The sequence below is a fragment of the Saccharomyces paradoxus genome, chromosome X, assembly GCF_002079055.1.
Source record: "Saccharomyces paradoxus chromosome X, complete sequence".
In the NCBI taxonomy this organism is placed as follows: domain Eukaryota; kingdom Fungi; phylum Ascomycota; class Saccharomycetes; order Saccharomycetales; family Saccharomycetaceae; genus Saccharomyces; species Saccharomyces paradoxus.
Window position 1 is genome coordinate 429195 of NC_047496.1, and position 22223 is coordinate 451417.

At 37.9% G+C, this 22223-nt stretch overlaps 13 protein-coding genes across 13 annotated transcripts; 8 read left to right on the forward strand and 5 right to left on the reverse strand.

Moving 5' to 3' along the window:
- Nucleotides 1-208: 208 nt before the first annotated feature.
- SYS1 (Sys1p) lies at nt 209-820 on the reverse strand (the record flags this gene model as incomplete). The annotated part of the gene is made up of 1 exon (XM_033911375.1): nt 209-820. One exon carries the CDS (start codon nt 818-820, stop codon nt 209-211), a length of 612 nt encoding a protein of 203 aa, XP_033767266.1.
- A 441-nt stretch (nt 821-1261) lies between these two features.
- On the forward strand, nt 1262-1618 carry COX16 (Cox16p; the record flags this gene model as incomplete). Its single annotated transcript, XM_033911376.1, has 1 exon — nt 1262-1618. One exon carries the CDS (start codon nt 1262-1264, stop codon nt 1616-1618), a length of 357 nt encoding a protein of 118 aa, XP_033767267.1.
- A 220-nt stretch (nt 1619-1838) lies between these two features.
- On the reverse strand, nt 1839-3269 carry OST1 (dolichyl-diphosphooligosaccharide--protein glycotransferase subunit OST1; the record flags this gene model as incomplete). The annotated part of the gene is made up of 1 exon (XM_033911377.1): nt 1839-3269. The coding sequence occupies one exon, from the start codon at nt 3267-3269 to the stop codon at nt 1839-1841; it is 1431 nt and encodes a 476-aa protein (XP_033767268.1).
- Nucleotides 3270-3774: 505 nt separating this feature from the next.
- On the forward strand, nt 3775-4541 carry PRE3 (proteasome core particle subunit beta 1; the record flags this gene model as incomplete). The annotated part of the gene is made up of 2 exons (XM_033911378.1): nt 3775-3839; nt 3959-4541. The coding sequence occupies 2 exons, from the start codon at nt 3775-3777 to the stop codon at nt 4539-4541; spliced, it is 648 nt and encodes a 215-aa protein (XP_033767269.1).
- An 865-nt stretch (nt 4542-5406) lies between these two features.
- Nucleotides 5407-7215, forward strand: AVT1 (Avt1p; the record flags this gene model as incomplete). Its single annotated transcript, XM_033911379.1, has 1 exon — nt 5407-7215. One exon carries the CDS (start codon nt 5407-5409, stop codon nt 7213-7215), a length of 1809 nt encoding a protein of 602 aa, XP_033767270.1.
- A 254-nt stretch (nt 7216-7469) lies between these two features.
- Nucleotides 7470-9254, forward strand: MPP10 (rRNA-processing protein MPP10; the record flags this gene model as incomplete). Its single annotated transcript, XM_033911380.1, has 1 exon — nt 7470-9254. One exon carries the CDS (start codon nt 7470-7472, stop codon nt 9252-9254), a length of 1785 nt encoding a protein of 594 aa, XP_033767271.1.
- A 354-nt stretch (nt 9255-9608) lies between these two features.
- Nucleotides 9609-11168, reverse strand: MRX12 (Mrx12p; the record flags this gene model as incomplete). The annotated part of the gene is made up of 1 exon (XM_033911381.1): nt 9609-11168. One exon carries the CDS (start codon nt 11166-11168, stop codon nt 9609-9611), a length of 1560 nt encoding a protein of 519 aa, XP_033767272.1.
- A 365-nt stretch (nt 11169-11533) lies between these two features.
- SAG1 (Sag1p) lies at nt 11534-13483 on the reverse strand (the record flags this gene model as incomplete). Its single annotated transcript, XM_033911382.1, has 1 exon — nt 11534-13483. The coding sequence occupies one exon, from the start codon at nt 13481-13483 to the stop codon at nt 11534-11536; it is 1950 nt and encodes a 649-aa protein (XP_033767273.1).
- Nucleotides 13484-14534: 1051 nt separating this feature from the next.
- On the forward strand, nt 14535-16637 carry APL1 (Apl1p; the record flags this gene model as incomplete). The annotated part of the gene is made up of 1 exon (XM_033911383.1): nt 14535-16637. The coding sequence occupies one exon, from the start codon at nt 14535-14537 to the stop codon at nt 16635-16637; it is 2103 nt and encodes a 700-aa protein (XP_033767274.1).
- A 430-nt stretch (nt 16638-17067) lies between these two features.
- LSO1 (Lso1p) lies at nt 17068-17349 on the reverse strand (the record flags this gene model as incomplete). The annotated part of the gene is made up of 1 exon (XM_033911384.1): nt 17068-17349. The coding sequence occupies one exon, from the start codon at nt 17347-17349 to the stop codon at nt 17068-17070; it is 282 nt and encodes a 93-aa protein (XP_033767275.1).
- Nucleotides 17350-17804: 455 nt separating this feature from the next.
- On the forward strand, nt 17805-19268 carry POL31 (DNA-directed DNA polymerase delta subunit POL31; the record flags this gene model as incomplete). Its single annotated transcript, XM_033911385.1, has 1 exon — nt 17805-19268. The coding sequence occupies one exon, from the start codon at nt 17805-17807 to the stop codon at nt 19266-19268; it is 1464 nt and encodes a 487-aa protein (XP_033767276.1).
- Nucleotides 19269-19641: 373 nt separating this feature from the next.
- SUI2 (translation initiation factor eIF2 subunit alpha) lies at nt 19642-20556 on the forward strand (the record flags this gene model as incomplete). Its single annotated transcript, XM_033911386.1, has 1 exon — nt 19642-20556. The coding sequence occupies one exon, from the start codon at nt 19642-19644 to the stop codon at nt 20554-20556; it is 915 nt and encodes a 304-aa protein (XP_033767277.1).
- A 497-nt stretch (nt 20557-21053) lies between these two features.
- MHO1 (Mho1p) lies at nt 21054-22073 on the forward strand (the record flags this gene model as incomplete). Its single annotated transcript, XM_033911387.1, has 1 exon — nt 21054-22073. One exon carries the CDS (start codon nt 21054-21056, stop codon nt 22071-22073), a length of 1020 nt encoding a protein of 339 aa, XP_033767278.1.
- Nucleotides 22074-22223: the final 150 nt, after the last annotated feature.

Sequence of the window (22223 nt, forward strand, 5' to 3'; positions counted from 1 at the left end):
CTTAACGTTCCTTCAATGCCATCACATATTTAATGGTGCTAATATAGATTATGTATAATAGGGTTTCATTTTGAAAAATCGATAGAAAGACGGATTTATAAAAGTCTATAACGGTGAAGTTTGTGCCATTTTTCACACATCCACCTCTTCCTCTTACATGACTCTAAGGCGTTGACAGAATCACTTGAAATATTTCGTTTCGCTTCTCTCATATCTGGCTCTCCAGGTCTTTAAGTTGTATCGGTGATTGCCTCGATATTAAGTGATCACTACGCTGTTGACTCGACGCAGCCAGTCGGCTTTCTCCTTCATTAGGATCAACCAAGCCATCGAAAAAGGTGTCTCTAAGCTCTCTCCATCTCGTTGTCCAAGTCCCCAAAAATATCAGTATTAAGGATGATAAAATTTGAAGAAAAAACCAGGAAAAGGAAGGAAATTTCCTCGTATAGAGAAACACGACGATAAAATTGATGGCATGTATAGTGATGGCAAAGTCCCAAGCGAGTTTACTCCGACCAACGATAACTGTTAAGAAAAAAACACATATCAATGAATCCAGAAGCCATAACAGTGATATTGATAGACCATATGCGTTAGTAAAGTCGATATTTTCCCAGGAAAACAGCCATCCCTTGACATCGAGATCATAACCCGCTAATTTCCCCCAGCAATAGAAAAGAACAGTGGCTGTAGTGTAATAGAAAATTTGCAAAAGGACGATTTGAAGTCCAATTTTACTCGGGGAAAGAGAATCTTGTTTGAAGATCTGAGAAGGTTTCAACTCATTCGGCACTCGCAAATACCTTCTTATCGAAATCATGCTATAGTAACGCAAATGCCTTTATTTACTTCACTTGTATGTGCACCCTTCTCAGCCTTCCTAAAGATCATCTCTTAACATGTAGTCACAGAATATCACAGCGAATATCGCGAGCCACGAACATTTTGGTGGGAAAGTGTGTATTCGGGACCAGCCTTATCCTTGCTGTTACCATAAAGCAAATTGTACACCGTTGGTATTTTGAATACAATGTTAAATTAGATTTATAGTAGCGCCCACCTCTTGCTACGTTTGGCAATTTGTACAACTTCCTAAGTAAGCTAATTAGAAAGCCGGGTTATGGCCCTACATGAGTTATTGGAAAGCGAATACATCTCCTTATATCTAACTGCCCAGTTGTTATAAAGGGAGTTTTATATTTCAGCGAAAGCCATATACATATTAGTCGATAACTGCAATATTAAGGAATTTGCCTCTTAAATGTCGTTTGGCGGGAAAAAATTCAGGTCTAGAAGACAGCAGTTAGCATATGAAGCATCTTTGGCGGGGCGATATAAGAAAGCATTGAGTAAGCACCCCTTTCTATTCTTTGGTTTACCATTTTGTGCAACAATAGTATTAGGTTCCTTTTGGTTGTCAAACTTTACAGCGATCAAGTATGAGCAAGGAGATCGTAAAGTTCAGGAAATTAATGAAGAGGATATCTTGAAACTAAGGAAAAATCAAAGAGAATTCGACATAAAAGAAGAATATTACCGTTTACAAGGTCTTTCTGAGGAGGATTGGGAGCCTGTACGCGTAGCCAGGTTAAAGGATGAATCGGAGAATGTCTGGTAATAGCCAAAAGTAAAGTATTTCATATTTTCCTGCCCTTAAGCTGTTTACCGAAAAAAATTTATGTTCATTGATTTTGTAGTGGAAAGACTACAACAGTGTCCAAGAACTGCTTGTAAATATCCTTATTTGTTGGAAAATCTTTATTCATGAAACTTATATAGAGATTAAATATTGAATTTATTGTTCTGTTTCATAAGATATATACCATTCAAATGTGAAGTTAGTTTGTCACGTTCATATTCAAAGTTTTCAAGACGAAAATTCCCATTAGAGCGGTGAAGATATAGCAAGCAATAGACAAAGGTTTTTTGAAAAAAGAATTTTTCGAGTAGTCGTACTTGATCAGGACTTGACCATTGGCAACTTGCGTAATCAAATTTCTGTAATTGAAGGTTAGTTTAACGTGACCTTTATTTAGGTCAAAGTATGATTTCTGGGTTTCTACGGAAACATTCGTAAAAGGGACTGGAGAATCGATATCAAAAATTCTGGCTCCTTCTGGAAGAAATACCGATAATTCAACATTATCATATACAGTGTCCGGTGGGCCATTAAGGATTGGGATAGAAGCAATGTATTTCTCGTCTGAGCTGGAAGATATATGTAGGAAATCGGATAATTGATTAGTCCAGCCGATGGTGAAATTATAGTTCCAACCTCCAAATATTGGGAATCTTGGTCTTATGAAGAAATGGTCACGTTCTGCATGCGAGGTGGAAACAAGTCCAACCAAATCCGTAAAGTAATGGTCAGTAGCTCCTTCTGGTAGCAACATGTCTAAGACAGTAACAAAGTGAGTTTGTCCCATGTTTTGACTTTGAATTTGTTTCATTAATTCTAATCTTGAGAATCCTTTGGTCAGTTTTGCAGCTTTGTTCGTTAATTCATAATATTCTTCAAATTGTACTGTAGAGGCCCAATGAGAAAGCCAGATATCTCTTCTTAAATTGACTACTTGATTCAATGGGGCATTGTGAGAATAAACAACTGCTAACCTTCCATTTGCAGAAAACCTCGGAATACCTTCCCAAGGTCCAAATTCAAAAGAGTTGCTACTAGCTTTTCCCAGTAAGCTCGCGTCAGTTGGAGGATGAAATTCCTCAAATGAAGAGCTGCCAATCAACGTAAGTGAGGCCTTCTTGGTATCATATGCAGAAATGGGCAATCTGTTTGTTTCCCACAATAGATGTTGTTCCTCTGACATACCAACATGCTCAGGATAAGGAATACCGACAGTATTATAGAAACTCTTTATCACGAAAGATATTTCTTCCTGAGGGAAAATTGCATTCGGAAATTGAATGATACCGTATCTAATATCATTTTCACCATCATCACCAGCCACCATGGTCGAATTGGCGAGCAGTTGGCTATTTAAAAAGATTGCTTGGTCGGTGAAATAAGCTGAAAAAAAGGAAACTTTACCGAAAATTTCACTTTCAAAGGCTGTAAAGTATTCAGTCACTGGTTCTGTCGCTATGTTCCTGATAGTTATTTCAATTGTTTCCGAAATATAAGCGTTCGATACGTCTATTGTTCTCTTATAATCAACATTTTCCCAAGTCGCAGGTGGCACGTACTGAGCAGCCGAAGACACGTGGAAAAAAAATAGGAACAATCCCACAATCCAAGAAAACCGAACCTCCCTCATTTTTCAGCACCAATGTCTTATAGTATGTGTCTGGTTCTGAGATAAAGAAACAATCGGGTGCTTGTCAATGAAGTTTATTACTTCATAAATAGCAATTACTACTATGTTCTGCTTCCTTCTTTAAATCTTTCAGAAAACAAAAAACATTACGCGCATACTTACCCTGTTCGCGAGGATGAGATACATTAATGTGTTCTATGGTCAATCGAAGACAGGCTCAAGTACAAGACGTCGTCAGTCGCTTTGCGTCGACTTCTATATCATTGTGGACTAGCCCTTGAGAAGTGCCAAGTTTATCCAACACGACCATCCCTGATGATTTGCTGTTTCCGCTCCACTAATTGATTCCTTTCGAATTTTGTCGTTTTCGTTTTCCACTCGCAACGGGATTCGGTGGCAAAAAGGGAAAAGCATTGAAATGCAATCTTAACATTATTTTAAACAACAAAATTAGTATACAAGTAGGCAAAAAATTTCCATTCAAGAATATAGACAGAAAGTTAACATGAATGGAATTCAAGTGGATATCAATCGTTTGAAAAAGGGCGAAGTCAGCTTAGGCACCTCAATGTATGTATATAAGAATTTTTTCTCCCTCTTTACTGTTTTTAAAAGTACAATGAAGTAAAGTCTTCGATTGACCTCAATTACTAACTAATCGGTTATCGTACAACCACCTGATAAAATAGTATGGCCGTGACATTTAAGGATGGTGTGATACTAGGTGCCGATTCACGTACCACCACTGGTGCGTACATTGCTAACCGTGTGACAGATAAATTAACGAGAGTGCATGACAAAATTTGGTGCTGTAGATCGGGCTCTGCAGCGGACACGCAAGCGATTGCCGACATTGTTCAGTATCATTTAGAATTATATACCTCTCAATATGGTACTCCCTCTACAGAGACTGCAGCCTCAGTATTCAAAGAACTATGCTACGAAAATAAAGATAACCTCACTGCCGGTATAATTGTGGCTGGATATGATGACAAAAACAAAGGAGAAGTATATACTATCCCGCTAGGCGGCTCTGTCCATAAGCTGCCTTACGCCATAGCAGGGTCGGGGTCTACTTTCATATACGGGTATTGTGATAAAAACTTCAGAGAAAATATGTCAAAAGAGGAAACCGTAGATTTTATAAAGCATTCGCTATCGCAAGCTATTAAATGGGATGGCTCTTCTGGTGGTGTTATAAGAATGGTTATTTTGACAGCAGCTGGTGTGGAGCGGTTGATATTCTACCCCGACGAGTATGAACAACTATAATAGACCAGAAAAAAAGAATTTTTACCAATTTCTTCACTCAGTATTTGTTAATAAATGCCTATGAATTTACACAGATATAACGTATATCAAGTCTATAATCTCTTCGTCTTTCTTTATTCACTATTTTTTTTTTTTTCGAATTGTATTATAAGGCCAAAGAATTCCAAGGGAAATTTTGTAGGCAGAACTCTTTAGGACGCTCATAACGTTTCTTGTACTGTAAAAAAACGTACGAAGAACATACGTGGGATTCAATTGGTAATTTGTGCGCGTTCTGTAAAATTTCTTCTCTCGTGTATGTATTCATAGAATTATAGGTGATGTATTAAATGGCGACCTCATAGATGTACCTTGAGAAAAAAAATAGTCTTGAAAACCTTTTTTATAAAGCGCATATTTTGCTTCGGAAATCATATACATTAAAAAATAGTAAATATTTTATGTTAAAAAATGAAATAATTATTTTATAATAATAAAATAATACCTTTTTATTTTATTTATATTACACGTGATTAATTAACAATCACTTCCTTATTTCTCTTTATGTTGTTTTCAGTTATTGTATTTCGAATATTTGATTCTTTTTTTTTTAAGTCATCCCGAATAGAAGAAGGAAACATACTTAACAACCAAACTGGTATTTTTTTCATGCTTAACGCGTGTTGTTTAGGCATTTGTTTTGTGTGAGCTTGATCGCGCTCTTTTTTTTTTCCTTATCTCTTGTCCCGAGGGGTGAAATAGTGATAGATTCGAGAATATAAATAATTAAGTGAAGGATTTTATTTGTAAAAATTTTACAGGGAAAAGTGCTAAACAGACTCATTACGTGAACTTACGTATTCCGTATATTGCTTCCGAGACGCAAATGCCTGAGCAAGAACAATTGAGTCCCAATGGCCGTAAGCGCTCCGAGGTTCACTATATCTCAATCCCATTGAACAGAGGTTCTGCATTCTCACCAGATGATTCTGCATCGCAGTTTCAATCTGACGGGTTCATGACACGTAGGCAATCCATTTTGGACCACCCAGTGGGCTCATTTAAGGGAGTCAATTCTTTAAGTCGGTTTGCGACTTCGTTGAGAAGAGCCAATTCGTTTCGTAATATAGAACTAAATGCAGATAACGAAAGATCGTTTTTCAAAGAGAGTAACGATGAAACCTACGACCCGGATACTTTGGCACCAGCTTTTGACGGTAGAAGATTATCGGTAACTCTGAATAATGCTGGTCGTCCGCGAGTTAGTAATTCGGCGAATAACGATAGAGTTAGTACAGCTAGTATGGCTGTTCATGATGATGATTATGGATCGATTCAAAATTCAACAATTGGGGATTCTGCGTCAATATTACGCCCTACGGCCTCTTTAACAGAAATGATGAGTGGTGGAGCGGGGCGTAGGTATACAAATAATGACATGGAATCAATTGTAGTGAAAAGAGTGGAGGGTATAGATGGTAAGGTGGTAACTCTTCTTGCCGGTCAATCGACCGCCCCACAGACTATATTCAACTCGATCAATGTACTGATTGGTATTGGGCTTCTGGCGTTACCTCTTGGTTTAAAGTACGCCGGCTGGGTTTTAGGCCTTACTATGCTTGCAATTTTTGCCTTGGGGACATTTTGTACCGCTGAACTTTTGTCTAGGTGCTTAGATACAGATCCGACTTTGATATCGTATGCAGACTTGGGGTACGCAGCATTTGGTACAAAAGGCCGCGCATTAATCTCTGCTCTTTTCACACTTGACCTACTGGGTAGCGGGGTGTCCTTGGTGATTCTCTTCGGGGACTCTTTAAACGCTCTATTTCCTCAACACTCTACCACTTTTTTCAAAATAGTTTCGTTTTTTGTCATTACACCCCCAGTCTTTATACCATTGAGTGTTCTTTCTAACATCTCACTTTTGGGTATTCTTTCAACAACCGGAACTGTGCTAGTCATTTGCTGCTGTGGACTATACAAGTCATCTTCCCCAGGTTCATTGGTTAATCCAATGGAAACGAGCATATGGCCAATAGATCTAAAGCATCTCTGTTTATCTATAGGTTTATTGAGTGCTTGCTGGGGGGGGCATGCGGTTTTTCCTAATTTAAAGACAGATATGCGGCATCCGGATAAATTTAAAGACTGTTTGAAGACAACTTATAAGATAACATCGGTTACCGATATAGGTACTGCCGTTATAGGCTTTTTGATGTTCGGTAATCTAGTAAAAGATGAAATTACTAAGAATGTTTTGCTGACGGAGGGATATCCAAAATTCGTATATGGTTTGATTTCAGCGCTTATGACCATCATTCCCATCGCAAAAACCCCGTTGAATGCAAGACCTATCGTCTCTGTATTGGACGTTTTGATGAATGTGCAACACATAGATGAAGCGGCCAGCGCCATAAAAAGAAGAGCGGCGAAAGGCCTTCAAGTATTCAATAGAATCTTTATTAATGTTGTTTTCGTTTTGATAGCTATCAACTTCCCTGAGTTTGATAAGATAATTGCATTTTTGGGCGCTGGTTTGTGTTTTACAATTTGCCTCATTTTGCCATGTTGGTTCTATTTGAGATTATGCAAAGCAACTATCAAACCATGGGAAAGAGTAGCCTGTCACGTAACCATATGTATTAGTGTTGTGTTGTCTACATTGGGTGTTGGTGCTGCAATTATTTCCTAACCAGCGGGCGACATACTTGCACTAATTAAAATTTACTTATGTCAGCTCTGTACTTCTGAATATGAAAACCGTAGCATAATATACATATTTTCGTGTAGAATTATTTTCATTTGACATTTTATTTTCTTTTCGGTACTGGCAACTGGTATGGGAAGCAGAAAATTTTCATTTTTGCGATGAGCTCTTGAAGAAAAACTAGTGTTTTGTAAAGAATAAACGATGTGTGCACGAAAGACCCCAAGTAAAGCCGCATAATGTCAGAACTCTTTCGAGAATTGAAATTCAATGCTGGTAGAATTATTTTGAAGGACCCTTCTGCTACTTCTAAAGATGTCAAAGCATATATAGATTCAGTTATCAATACCTGCAAAAATGGGAGTACTATAAAGAAAGCAGAGCTGGACGAAATCACCGTTGATGGTTTAGACGCAAACCAGGTTTGGTGGCAGGTCAAACTAGTTCTTGATAGTATTGATGGTGATCTAATTCAAGGAATTCAAGAGCTAAGAGATGTTGTCATGCCTTCTTCTCACAATCTCTCCGATGGGAGCACTTCGAACTCATCATCCGGAGAAGAAAGTGAAAGAGAGGAAGCAGAGAATGCTTCTGGGGAAGAATCGACGTTTTCTGGTGAAGTTTCAGAGGCTGAGGAGCAGAGTTATCATGGTTTTTCTGAGAACGATGAAGAACCCATACTGGATGGCAAAAAAACTAGTACAAAGGCAGATAGGGAGAACTTTGTGGAGGAAAATAAAATTTCTTCTAGACAAGATGAAAAGCATTCTTCAGCTGATCCTTATGGTATCAATGACAAATTCTTTGACCTTGAAAAGTTCAATAGAGATACTTTAGCTGCAGAAAATTCCAATGAAGCTGCTGAGAGGAGTGAGGATGAGGAGATAGATTACTTTCAAGATATGCCTTCAGATGACGAGGAAGAGGAGGCTATTTATTATGAAGATTTTTTCGACAAACCCGCAAAAGGACCTGTGGAGAATAATTTTGAGGTGGAAGATCCAAAAGAAGATGAAGAATTGGATGAAAAGGAGCATGATTCTGTCATGGATAAAGTCAAGTTGGACTTATTTGCGGATGAGGAGGATGAACGAAATGCTGAAGAAATGGGCGAAGCTAGTGGCAAGAATTTATCTACTTTTGAAAAGCAACAAGTAGAGATCAGAAAACAGATAGAACAACTAGAAAAGGAAGCAGTTGCCGAGAAGAAATGGTCCCTAAAAGGTGAAGTAAAGGCAAAGGATCGTCCTGAAGATGCACTACTTACTGAGGAACTTGAATTCGACAGAACTGCAAAGCCCGTGCCTGTTATAACAAGTGAGGTCACAGAATCATTAGAAGATATGATTAGACGGAGGATACAGGACAGTAACTTTGATGACCTTCAGAGAAGAACCTTGTTAGACGTCACACGGAAGTCTCAACGGGCTCAATTTGAATTGAGTGACGTTAAATCTTCGAAGTCGTTAGCAGAAATATATGAGGATGACTATTCACGCGCTGAAGATGAATCTGCCTTAAGTGAAGAGCTTCAAAAGGCTCATTCTGAAATATCAGAACTTTATACCAATTTGGTATACAAATTGGATGTGCTTTCATCAGTACACTTCATTCCCAAGCCAGCAAGTACTTCTTTGGAAATTAGAGTTGAAACACCCACTATATCGATGGAGGATGCTCAACCTCTCCATATGTCGAATGCATCTTCTTTGGCTCCCCAAGAGATATATAATGTCGGCAAGGCAGAAAAGGAGGGAGAAATTCGCTTGAAGAATGGTGTTGCAATGTCTAAGGAAGAATTAACTAGAGAAGATAAAAACAGATTACGCAGAGCTTTGAAAAGAAAAAAGTCGAAATCTAATTCGTCAATCGTAAACAAAAGATCTAAAAGGAACGATGTTGTCGACACTCTGTCTAAAGCTAAAAATATTACTGTTATTAATCAAAAAGGTGAGAAGAAGGATGTTTCCGGTAAGACTAAGAGAGGCACGTCAGGGCCAGACAGCACCAATATAAAACTCTGAGCACGCCAAAAAAAAGATGTCTCAGTTTGTATTCGGATAGAAAAGTATTTCTTCGCATAGTTCCGTTCACCCAGCATTTATTATGGAACATCGGCTTTGTAATATCATAACCTCCTGGAGGCCCAGTTGAAGAAGATAAAGTACTTCACGAAATATTTCTGATGAGATACGGAACATATATACTCATAAATACCACAAGCACGTACTAGTAATCTTTTGTTGGTAATTAGCTGTCATGTAAAGTATCCTTAAAGCAAGATGTATTGAAACATAACTAATTTTAGCGTTATATAGGGCAGCGTTTCCTGGATAAGTATAGATGTATATACGTAATAAAATGTTAATTTAGTAAAGTCATATGCTTTCCATATAATGTTCTATCTTAGATTGCATAACTTTTTGGCTTTCTTTTGTTTCTAACGCTTCTCCATACTGTGCCAAGAGATTTTTTATCCTCTTTGCAGCAGTTGGTCCTGATATCAGCTTTTCTCCTAGAGCGCCATCAAAGATGACTCTGGCAAAATCAGCATCATTTTTGGATAAGAAAGCTAAAATGAGGGATTCAGTCAATAAATCGCTGTCTGCAAGATCTGTGCAATTATCTTTCTCTCGTTTAGCCTTAGCTATATTACAATTGTAAATCTTGAGAGATAGGTCAATATTTGTTTTTGCGTTCGCAACAATTAACACGCTTTGGATTTTACTCTCAAGTTTACCATCAAGGTCTTCTCTAACAAAAGCTTCAGCGTATTGTAGCATTTTTTCATTACCGCTTTTATAGCCCTGGCAGCAGAGCGTTAAAAACGCTTCAAACATTAAGTCGTCCTCATTATTTTTAAATTTTAAGAGGTATTCGTGGTATAACTCGAAAAATAGAGATATTTTACCTTTAAAGGCGCCAGTTATTCTCAGTAGCTTGAGAGCTAATTCGAAATCTTTCTTGTCTATGTCTTTTTTTTGGATCTCTAAAAACAATTTTTTGAATGCAGTTTCAGTTTTGCGAGCATCCTCGTTCGGAAATTCGAAGTTCCAATTATCGTGACACTGTGATTTAACAAGATCTACTTCTTCCTCCAACTTGTTAATAATTACATTTTGTTCTTCCGTTGGTTGGACCATCTCATTTTCGCCCAGAACTGTTACACACTTATGCAACACTAATGAATCGGCTACTATATTATCAAGTGGATAAAAATTATAAAGCTCCCAAATTTGGTATGGTGTCATTTCATTGACATACTTATCAAAAAAGCTCAACGGTATTTTATATTTGAGCACGGAAGGTAAAACATTGGGAATTCCATTGTCTATTGTGTAAATTAGAATAGATTCTATGAGATTTGAAGACACATCATAACTCGAAGAGAAGTGGTTAATTATATAAAGGCATCTAACAAGGTCTTGGCAAGTCAGGTTTTCTTTTCCATCGACTTCTTCAGCCTTGTCAAACTTGATAATTTTTTCTAAAACCACTTCCATCAATTCATCAGGAACATTTTCCGTTGACGCCTTATACTGCGTAAAAAGTTCCCAAGAACTCTGTACTCTTCCCGGATTGTTCTTGATGATTTTCTTGATGGCGGCAAGTGACGGTTTTAGATCAAGGTCACGCAAGTTATTCGAGTGAATTGTTGCAACGCCGTAGTCAAGATCACTCAAGTTTTCTATCATTATGTTGTGCACCATGGCTGCATCTTCTCTAGGAATCCTCAATTTGTTTAAACTTTCAATAACATTTTGTGATAGAGAGTATGGGTCAACGGTGGCTATATCTTCAGGCAGGTGACGACGAATTGGATCGAAAGAAGGATGAAGTAGAAGTTTTCTAATTATGTTCTTTCCATTTGGATGAGATATGAGAGAGTACAACCTCCTGTTAGACAAAGTAACAGCGCAATGAAGGGAGCGTAACATTACCTGAGTGGCGGTTGGTTATTTAATATTGAAAATGTAACTCTCCATCGATTCTTCATGTTGAGGAAATTTTTCATCTGTTCAATCAGTAAGCTACTTAAGCCACTCAAGAAGTCTTCGGGTAATGGGAACAATGTTCACGCCCATGAATTTCACTTTTTACTAACAAAATGTAAATTCTAGCGCTAACTTAGATAAATATCCGGCTATAAGATGGAAAAGGGTAAGAACTAGAAAGGTATATATAACAGGTAAGATATAAACTATCCATTTAATTATGGTGTGAGAAAAAAAAGAGAAGAAGCAAATTATGAACGAAAAATTCTTGTGGTTTGACGTAGTGTACCGGCTATGCAGCACCTGTTTTAAAATAGCAAGTACGACAGAACCAGGAAAAAGATGGAACAGAGCTCACTTGAGAAAAACATAGAAGCTTTACCTTCGTAGATTGAAATTATAATAGAGGTTGATGTGGAGTTCCGTTGGGTACTAAACGGTTGGCTGCCTGATGTTGAAGAATAATATGCCATTAACGACGACGCTGAAGAGGTATCACTTTTCGTACCTTGAGATGAGAGTACTGTTTCACTTAAAGAATTAGAGGCAACTGTAGATGTTGTCAAAGCCGAGTACTCAAAGTATTCTGTACTCTCCGTTTTGATAGATGTATTAAGTATTGGCGCAGTAGTCGGCACAAAACTGGAACTTAGTAATGACTTGCTTGCGGGCACAGATGATGCGTGTGGAGTAGACGTATACTTGGAAGAATTGGATGACTGTCTGCTGCTAAAGGAGTTCAAGAAGTTTCTCGTGGAGGTTACACAAGTGGGCTCTTCAGAAGAAACAGGACTAGTATTGGTAATAGTGTCAGTGTGCATCTTGACAAATGAAACATCCGATGTTTCTAATACTGCTGATGAAGAGGTTAATGATGTGCTATTGATCATTGCGGAGGCGGAAGAAGTGGATTGCGGGGTGTGAGTTTTCATACCGCTTGTCCATTCAGATGTTGAAGTCACAATAGGTACGGCGGTCAAAGGCGGTTCTGTGCTGACGGTTTCCAAATGACTGATCACTTCTGATGTCGTTTGACCGCCTGTTTCTATTGTGGAAGTGGATTCTCTGGAATATGCACTATTGTGTGTACTTGTACCGGTAGTAGTAGCTGGAATCAGTTTTGTGCTGATAGTCCCCACATGACTGATTACTTCCGACGTGCTTTGAGTGCCTGTTTCTATTGTGGAAGTGGATTCTGTGGAATGTGCACTAGTATATGTACTTGTCAGACCGGTAATAGAGGATGAAGTAAAAGTGCTTTTGGCGCTAGCTGTACCAAGGTTCCGACCCTGATAAACAATGAATTCCCTAGTAGTCGAGAATTGCGAAGCATATGTAGTATTTGCTATAGTATCAAAACATGTGTATTGAAATTCCAACGCATGATCTATAGTGTTTATATTAGCGGGTAGAGATTGCAATGCGTTAACCCATACCATTTCACCATCATCTAGTTTTTCGTCAAGTGTAATCCACAAATTACTACCAAAACAAGTAATGTCGGCATTGGTATCATTGTAGCTTTGCGGAAACCACCAATCGTTAAAATCATTAGATGAATAAACCTGGACCGAAGAACAATCCAAATTGATATTGTGATTGAAATTGTCGTAATCAATCTTTTCAGTACCACCCAGGAAATATCCGTTTGGACAACGCATACCCAAGTGATAACTTTCAAAAGAGCCGTAACCAGTTGTACGCCCAGAATGCAAAACATTTTCTGTAAATGCAGCGGAATCGAAATTCACCACATCAGACATTTGATCACCAAGTTGAACAAGCATTGGCCCAGATTTGAAAAACTTAGCGTTTTCTAACTCATATTCATACTTTGAATTACCATTGCTAAAATTAAGTGAAAATGTCATGGAACCGTCAATTGTATTATAAGAGGACAAATTAGTTTGAGCAGTACACGTGAAAGTAGTATTCTCATACAAATACGCAGCTTGTTGCGAAACATAGCATTTGAAGGCCTCAGTACCGTCCCTCAAAGAAATAGTTGTTTTTTGCGATGAATCTGACAGCTTAATCCTATAAACATGGGGCATTGATAATGTGAAATCATCGCCCTCTCTAATAGAAGACGCATCCGCGATAGTAAAATCAAAACTGGCGGTCCAACCTTGATCGGGTTGCTTATTCGCAGTTAGTGGAGTAATTTCTAAATTGGAAAATGAGATATCATTGATCTTTGCAGCAAAGGCCAGCACCAAGGAACAAAGCCAAACAGTTATTTTGAGAAAAGTAAACATTCTGAAAACTGGTGAATTGTTGTGATTCCTTTTTCGATGACTATATTAAGAAATGCAACTAATATAAAGGAGGTATAATAGTGGAGCATTTACTAAAATAAATTGAGAATAGCTGGTATATTTATAGCAGATAAAGGGTATCTTTTTTTGGTTCACATAGCTTCTGTACACAGATGATGCATTTCGTTACATGATCAAACAAATCCATTATAACTTTTTTGGGAATATTTAAGTGCAATTGCTAAAGAATGAAATGACATATAGCTGCTATGGTATGGTAAATCATGAAGGGCTGGTACTTCAGCATTTCCTTATTGAGCTGGAGTAATGTATATTTCAGCTCATACCTTCCTAATTGGGTCATCAATGACTTGCAAAACAGAGCGAAAATGGAGAAAGGACCTACACTTGCCTCGCAGCGGGCATACTGCAAGAAGTCATTCAAAGTTTCACAATCAAGTGTTGAAACTAGTTCCTTCGTTGAGTTGAGGTGACGGCGGATGAACTAAACTGAGCTTGACAGAGGAATTTGAAACAGCACAATAGAAACATGAGTTTCAAGCCGCTACTTATGGGAATTACTGCTTCAAAATGTTCTTGGTAATGGATAGAAGATGGTGCATACTTTTCTTAACGCCCTATCTCACGTAATTGTATATTTTTAGTAAGATAGCAATTAAGCTGCTATTCTCAATTAAATTCTGTTATCCTGAATTAAATTCCACTTGAGTAAGATAAAGCCTATTGGAGTCGAAGGGTTAGAAGAATAGGGAGCTAGAACCAAATCCTCAAGTTCAAAAGCATATCTGCGTTGGCACAGACCACTTACCTTATCAAGATGTTTTAGTGCCATCAGAATCATTTTCTTGACATTGCGACTTTACCTGCCGGGTATCGCTCTAAGAATATGTGAGGAAATAGGAGATTGTTCAGATCAATTTTAAGATTGAATATTAAAGTGATTAGTTTTATGGGAACAATTGGAGCTGTTACACAAGAAGGAACAAGAGCACGAGGATTCAGTTCATTTAAAAGAGGACATATTTCGCTTATGTCTGATCAAAAAGTTTTTGCCAGATATAAAGCAAATGAAATCGTCACAGATCTGCAACATTTTGGAGTAAAAAAGTTCAAATCAAATACAACAAGAAGGAAAAATGCTTTGAGAAAAATCATCGCAAATTTGGTGCTGGGAAATTATGGCGAAATGTCCCTTTTATTTTCTGAACTTTTAAAATTTTGGCAAATTGAAGACGATTTAGAAGTGAAAAGAATTTGCCATGAGTATATAAGAGTGATAGGCGCATTGAAACCCCAACAGGCCAGAGAGGCATTGCCCTTCATAATGGATGATTTCAAAAGCAGAGATGAAAGGTTACAAATGATGGCACTAAGAACTTTAGTGTTAGTTCCAGTGAGAGAGCTTTCTGATCAGGCTTTCGACTGTATCATTTCATTGGTTAATCATAAGTCTCCACCTGAAAAAGTGACGAGGACTGCAATTTACGCACTACTTGATTTGGATGAAATAGATCATGAAAGGGTTTTGGGGTTATCAAGCATTCTACACGAGGTTATCAAATCACATTCAAGTCCTCCAGAAGTCATTGTAGCTGCATTGCATACTTTATATTCCATTCACGAAAAAAACGCTAACATGGAACCCTTCAGAATTTCTTTGGAACTCGCCTTTAACATGCTGGAACTTTTACCTGAACTAAATGAATGGAATAAGGCTACCGTTTTGGAAATTTTAACAACTTCGGTTGTGCCGCAACATTATTTGGATACTCATGAAATGGTTGAACTGGCTTTACCATACCTGCAACAAGTAAACACATACGTAGTGTTGAACTCTTTAAAATTCATCATGTACTTGTTGAATTATGTTGACGTCATCAAAGAAACTCTAGCCGAAAAGCTATCTAATTCTGTAATAGCTTTACTAGATAAGCCGCCAGAATTGCAGTTTTTAGTATTGAGAAACGTTATTCTTCTTCTATTGAGCAGGGAGTCATCTCTACTCAGGTTAGACATTTCATATTTTTTCATCGAGTACAATGATCCCATATATATCAAAGACACGAAATTAGAGTGTTTATATCTTTTAGCCAACAAAGAAACTTTACCAAGAATTCTAGAAGAGTTGGAACAATATGCTACAGACATAGATATTCAAATGTCAAGAAAATCAGTCAGAGCTATTGGTAATCTGGCTGTTAAACTAGATGAAGATTCTGTGCACGATTGCGTCGCTGTTCTTCTAGATTTGTTAGAATTTGGCGTTGATTATGTCGTCCAGGAAATTATCTCTGTTTTCAGAAACATCCTGAGGAAATATCCTAATAATTTTAAGGCAAATGTAACAGAATTAGTCAAACATACCGAAGTTGTACAGGAACCCGAATCAAAAAACGCTATGATTTGGATAATTACGCAATATTCAGAGGTGATCCCAAATTACTTGGAATTATTCAAAGTTTTTTCCTCAAACATGTTTAGTGAGACGCTAGAGGTGCAATTTTCTATTCTGAACTCAGCAATAAAATTTTTCATTAGATGCCCTACAAAGGAAACTGAAGAACTTTGTATGGATTTACTGAAAGGCTGTGCTGATCACGCAAATAATCCTGATTTAAGAGATAAAACGTTTATGTATTGGAGGTTGCTGTCATTAACAAAAACGTCTCGTTTATCGAACGCCCTAACTTTTGAATCCTTAAAATCAGTACTAGATGGAGAATTGCCACTAATAGAAATGAACACAAAATTAGATCCCACTGTTTTGGAGGAACTGGAGCTGAACATTGGTACAATAGTGTCGATTTACTTAAAACCCGTTTCCCATATTTTTAGATTGAATAAAACCAAATTGTTGCCACAAAGTCCTATTCTAAATTCAAACAAGGTTCTCTTGCCGGTTGTGAGTAACTCATTCCCACCAACTGGAGCTAATAGGGACCGTCAAAATTCAGAAAGTCAGTCTTCAACGAAGTCCAGGAAAACTGCTATGATGGATGATTATGATAGGCCCGCTGAAAAAATTAATCAGTTGAAGGGTAAACGTAAGTCTAGTTCAAACAATCCCTCAAAATTATCACGGAAACCCTCAACCCTATTAAGAAAGCTCTCCATGAAGCGGCCGTTCTCGTGACTGCTAATAATACTGATTCCTGTATTTAGATATGCTTATATTTAATGAACATTTACGATGAGACAACAAATCCTGATATAGTAGACGTATTCAAGTGATTATAAAAAAAGTTGATTATACAGCAATTCATATGTTTAAATAAAACGGTCAGCGTGTTATATATACAAAAAAGAGCGAAATAAATTTCGATAGCGCAGCTCGTTGTACATTATGTGCTTATATAATCATGGCTTGGCCACGTTTCACATACAAAGATATGTATATATATATTCGAGACTCAATAATTCAACCCAAACAACCGTTCTTGGCCACAATGAACCTCGGGAAGCCGCTGTAACCACGCCAAAAGACATAAAACTTCGACCCTGGTCTTTGAACGGGCCAAGCCGTGAAAGTTGTTCGTGCCCCGTTTTCTCTTTTTTTCATCGTTTTAGTACCCTTTTCCCTTGCCACCTTTACCTAGAACCTCCTCCTCGGCGGCTAACAATTGATCTCTTTCCTTTTTGGCTCTCAACTTCTCTGTCTTTTTTTGTTCCATAATTAGCTTCTTCTGGTTGGGGGTTCTCGCACCTTCTTCCCACTTCTGAGCCTCTTGAACTTCTAGTTGTTGTTTCTCCAACTGGTCCTTTTCGTAAGCTTGCCTACGTTTTCTTGCTCTTCCCGCTGCCACTTTTTTAGCAGTTTCCGAGTATCTCTTCCCAGTATTATGCATGTTCTCTTTTCGACTATACCTGGTGGTTTCTAAAGGTAACTGTGTGGTTGGTAAACTTCAAAAAGACGCCTAATACGATTACACATTCTCCCATTTATATATATATATATATATACGCTCACGCGTGCTGAGTGTGAAAAAGAAGGGTGCAATAATCTTGATCGTTCCACTTCCGTCTGTTTTGACACCAAGCTGCCATTCAATCCTTTTTTGGGTGTGCCTTACCCACTTTGATACAGTAGTAAAGTGGCAAAAGGGGTGTCAAAAGAATAGAAATAGCCAGAAGAAAAGCAAGATAGCCGCCAAGACTTGCCGATGATCCAACATCGTGTTATACGATTAACCAAACGCGTCTGATTTATTTCAAAAGCTAAAATATGGCTATTTTTGAATTACATTACAACGAGCGAGCTATAGCTGAATCTTTTCTGCAAAAAGAGTGAAAGTGAAGGGCAATGGATGCGCTGTTAACAAAGTTTAATGAGGATAGGAGTTTCCAAGATGAAAACCTATCTCAACCGCAAAAAAGGATAAGAATTGTCGATGACAATCTTTACAACAAATCGAACCCATTCCAACTATGTTATAAAAAACGTGACTACGGTTCCCAGTACTACCACATTTATCAGTACCGCCTAAAAACTTTCAGAGAACGCGTCTTAAAGGAATGTGATAAGAGATGGGATGCAGGTTTTACCTTGAATGGCCAATTAGTCCTAAAAAAGGATAAAGTGTTAGATATTCAAGGAAACCAACCGTGTTGGTGCGTAGGATCGATATATTGTGAAATGAAATACAAACCAAACGTACTGGACGAAGTGATCAATGATGCTTATGGTGCACCAGATTTAGCTAAAAGTTATACCGATAAAGAGGGTGGTTCTGATGAAATCATGTTGGAAGATGAAAGTGGAAGAGTGCTTCTGGTGGGTGATTTTATTCGGTCTACACCCTTCATCACGGGCGTTGTTGTGGGCATACTAGGTATGGAAGCTGAAGCCGGGACATTTCAAGTTTTGGATATATGCTATCCCACTCCCTTATTACAAAATCCTTTTCCTACACCAAGTGCTGCCTCTCAACCTAGAGGCAAAATTGCGCTTGTCTCTGGATTGAATCTCAACAATACATCGCCCGATAGGTTATTGAGATTGGAGATTTTGAGAGGATTTTTGATGGGGAGAATCAGTGACGAAATTGACGATATTTCTAAAATTGGTAGATTACTGATATGTGGTAATTCTGTTGACTTTGACATTAAAAGTGTGGGCAAGGACGAACTGATGACTTCTCTAACTGAATTCAGTAAATTTCTACACAATATCTTGCCATCTATATCCGTTGATATTATGCCCGGCACCAACGATCCCAGTGATAAGTCTCTACCGCAGCAGCCCTTCCACAAATCATTGTTTGACAAGTCCCTAGAATCTTACTTCAATGATTCCAATAAAGAAATTTTGAATCTAGTGACCAACCCTTATGAATTCAGCTATAATGGTGTGGACGTTCTAGCTATTTCAGGCAAGAACATCAACGATATTTGTAAATACGTAATACCATCAAATGATAATGCGAAAAGTGGAGAAGAAGTTGCACAAGAAGAGAGTGATGATTTTAAAGACGATATAGAGCATCGAATGGATCTTATGGAATGTACCATGAAATGGCAAAACGTCGCGCCCACCGCACCTGATACCTTATGGTGTTATCCGTATACCGATAAAGATCCGTTTGTATTGGATAAGTGGCCCCACGTTTACGTTGTAGCCAACCAGCCATATTTCGGGACAAGATTAATGGAAATAGGTGGTAGAAACATAAAGATAATATCTGTCCCTGAATTCAGTTCAACTGGGATGATAGTATTGCTGGATTTGGAAACCTTAAAAGTAGAGACGGTCAAGATTGACATATGAATAAAAGAAGGAGTACCTTCCACATAGACATGCAATTATATATGTATATTTATATATATATTATTGACATTCATCGTTCCAGCTCAAAATGGGTTTCTTCTAACGGTTGGCAGAAAACAAAGGAGCGTCAAATCGTATTTCTTACCCGCCGTTAAAGAAAAATTTTTCTCTTCGAAGAGGCGAAAAAGAGAAGAAGAGGAAGCACATGTCTAATGGAATAGTACTATAAAATCTAATTTACGGATTTTTTACCATTGCCTATTGCCTGTATCATTAAAGAAGTAAAGTGCAATCTGTTTACTGATCAAATTTTGTCTTCGTATTTTTGTGTCTTTTTCTGCTGCCTCACGCACCTTTTATAACACACTAAACAATGTCTACTTCCCATTGCAGATTTTATGAAAACAAATACCCAGAAATTGACGACATTGTCATGGTTAACGTCCAGCAGATCGCTGAAATGGGTGCTTATGTTAAATTGTTGGAATATGATAACATCGAAGGTATGATCCTACTGAGTGAATTGTCCCGTAGACGTATTAGATCAATCCAAAAATTGATCCGTGTTGGTAAAAATGATGTCGCCGTCGTCCTTCGTGTTGACAAAGAAAAGGGTTATATTGATTTGTCCAAACGTCGTGTTTCTTCCGAGGACATCATTAAATGCGAAGAAAAATACCAAAAATCCAAGACTGTTCATTCCATTTTAAGATACTGCGCTGAAAAATTCCAAATTCCTTTGGAAGAACTATATAAGACCATTGCTTGGCCATTAAGTCGAAAATTTGGTCACGCTTACGAAGCTTTCAAACTATCCATTATTGACGAAACTGTCTGGGAAGGTATTGAACCGCCATCAAAAGATGTTTTAGATGAATTAAAGAACTATATCTCCAAGAGATTAACACCACAAGCTGTCAAGATTAGAGCCGATGTCGAAGTGTCTTGTTTCAGTTACGAAGGTATTGATGCCATCAAAGACGCCTTGAAATCAGCTGAAGATATGTCCACAGAACAAATGCAAGTTAAAGTTAAATTAGTCGCCGCCCCATTGTATGTTCTAACCACTCAAGCCTTAGATAAGCAAAAGGGTATTGAACAATTGGAAAGCGCCATTGAAAAAATTACTGAAGTTATTACCAAATATGGCGGTGTTTGTAACATTACTATGCCACCAAAGGCTGTCACTGCTACTGAAGACGCAGAATTACAAGCTTTATTGGAAAGCAAAGAATTAGATAATAGATCTGACTCTGAAGACGATGAGGATGAGTCAGACGACGAGTAATCATTGCCGTGCTTAATTTTTCTAGGTGTCTTCAAATGTCATTTTGTTTTAGAGAATTTTGTATAGAACAAATACGTATATCCTGCCATCTCATATTCTTTGCAATATACACCTTGTACATTTGGCTATTATAAATATTACAATCACATATAATCATAATCTAAATATAATCTCTATTACCACGTAGTTGTCAGTAGAGTGTGCGCTGCCAGTTCCCTATAATTCATCTTTTTTCACATGAGATATTTTTTACCTCAAGAGGTAGTGATGCAGTAATAATATGAGGCTACCCCTTTCCTTCGGAAATTGCATTTGGATCATTGGGGAACACTAAGACAAGACAAAGGGGCCGTCCTCCCATATGATTTTCAACAAACAGATAATACGCGGATACGCACTGAAATATTCTCAAAGGAGAGTTTGACTGATACTTAAGCGAAGCAGTCCTGGTCAGTGGCTTAGGTGAACTCCAGTGCAAAGAATAAGGGCTTTCAAAAATGGCAATACGTCCAGCGACACATTCAGGCTCATGGTACTCTAATAGAACACAAGAATTATCTCAACAACTGCATACATACTTGATCAAGAGTACGGTTAAAGGCCCAATCCACAACGCCAGAATTATTATATGTCCTCATGCCGGTTATAGGTATTGTGGACCCACGATGGCCTACTCGTACGCATCATTGGACTTGAACCGTAATGTTAAAAGAATATTTATACTGGGGCCGTCGCATCACATTTATTTCAAAAATCAAATACTGATTAGTGCATTCAGTGAGCTAGAGACACCCTTGGGTAATTTGAAAGTGGATACAGACTTGTGTAAAACATTAGTAAACAAGGAGTATCCAGAAAACGGAAAGAAGCTGTTTAGGTTAATGGATCATGATACTGATATGGCTGAACATTCCTTAGAGATGCAGCTCCCTATGTTGGTGGAAACTTTGAAATGGAGGGAAGTTTCCTTAGATACGGTGAAGGTAATTCCTATGATGGTTTCTCATAATAGTGTTAATGTTGATCGTTGCATTGGTGATGTCTTGTCGGAATACATCAAGGATCCGAACAACTTATTCATTGTAAGCAGTGATTTTTGTCATTGGGGCCGTAGATTCCAATATACTGGGTACGTCGGGAGCAAGGAAGAATTACATGAAGCTATTCAAGAGGAAACAGAAGTGGAAATGTTAACTGCTAGGAGTAAACTTTCACATCATCAGGTTCCTATTTGGCAATCCATTGAAATAATGGATAGATACGCGATGAAAACGCTAAGTAATACCCCAAATGCTGAAAGATACGACGCTTGGAAACAATATTTGGAAATTACCGGAAACACCATATGCGGCGAAAAGCCAATTAGTGTGATACTAAGTGCTTTATCAAAAATCCGTGGTGTCAGCGCTTCAGGCATCAAATTTCAGTGGCCCAATTATTCACAGAGTTCTCACGTGACAAGTATTGATGATAGTAGTGTCAGTTACACTTCAGGTTATGTTACTATAGAATGGTAATCATGCTCTCTCTGACTGTATATGGTTCTAGGTACTTCAGTATTTTAGGGAAAAATAAAACTTTAAAAAAAATCGAATCCCTGAGGAATCTTTAATACATTTTCAATCTATTTAAGTTTTATAAACGTGTATATGAGATGTCATGAGCAT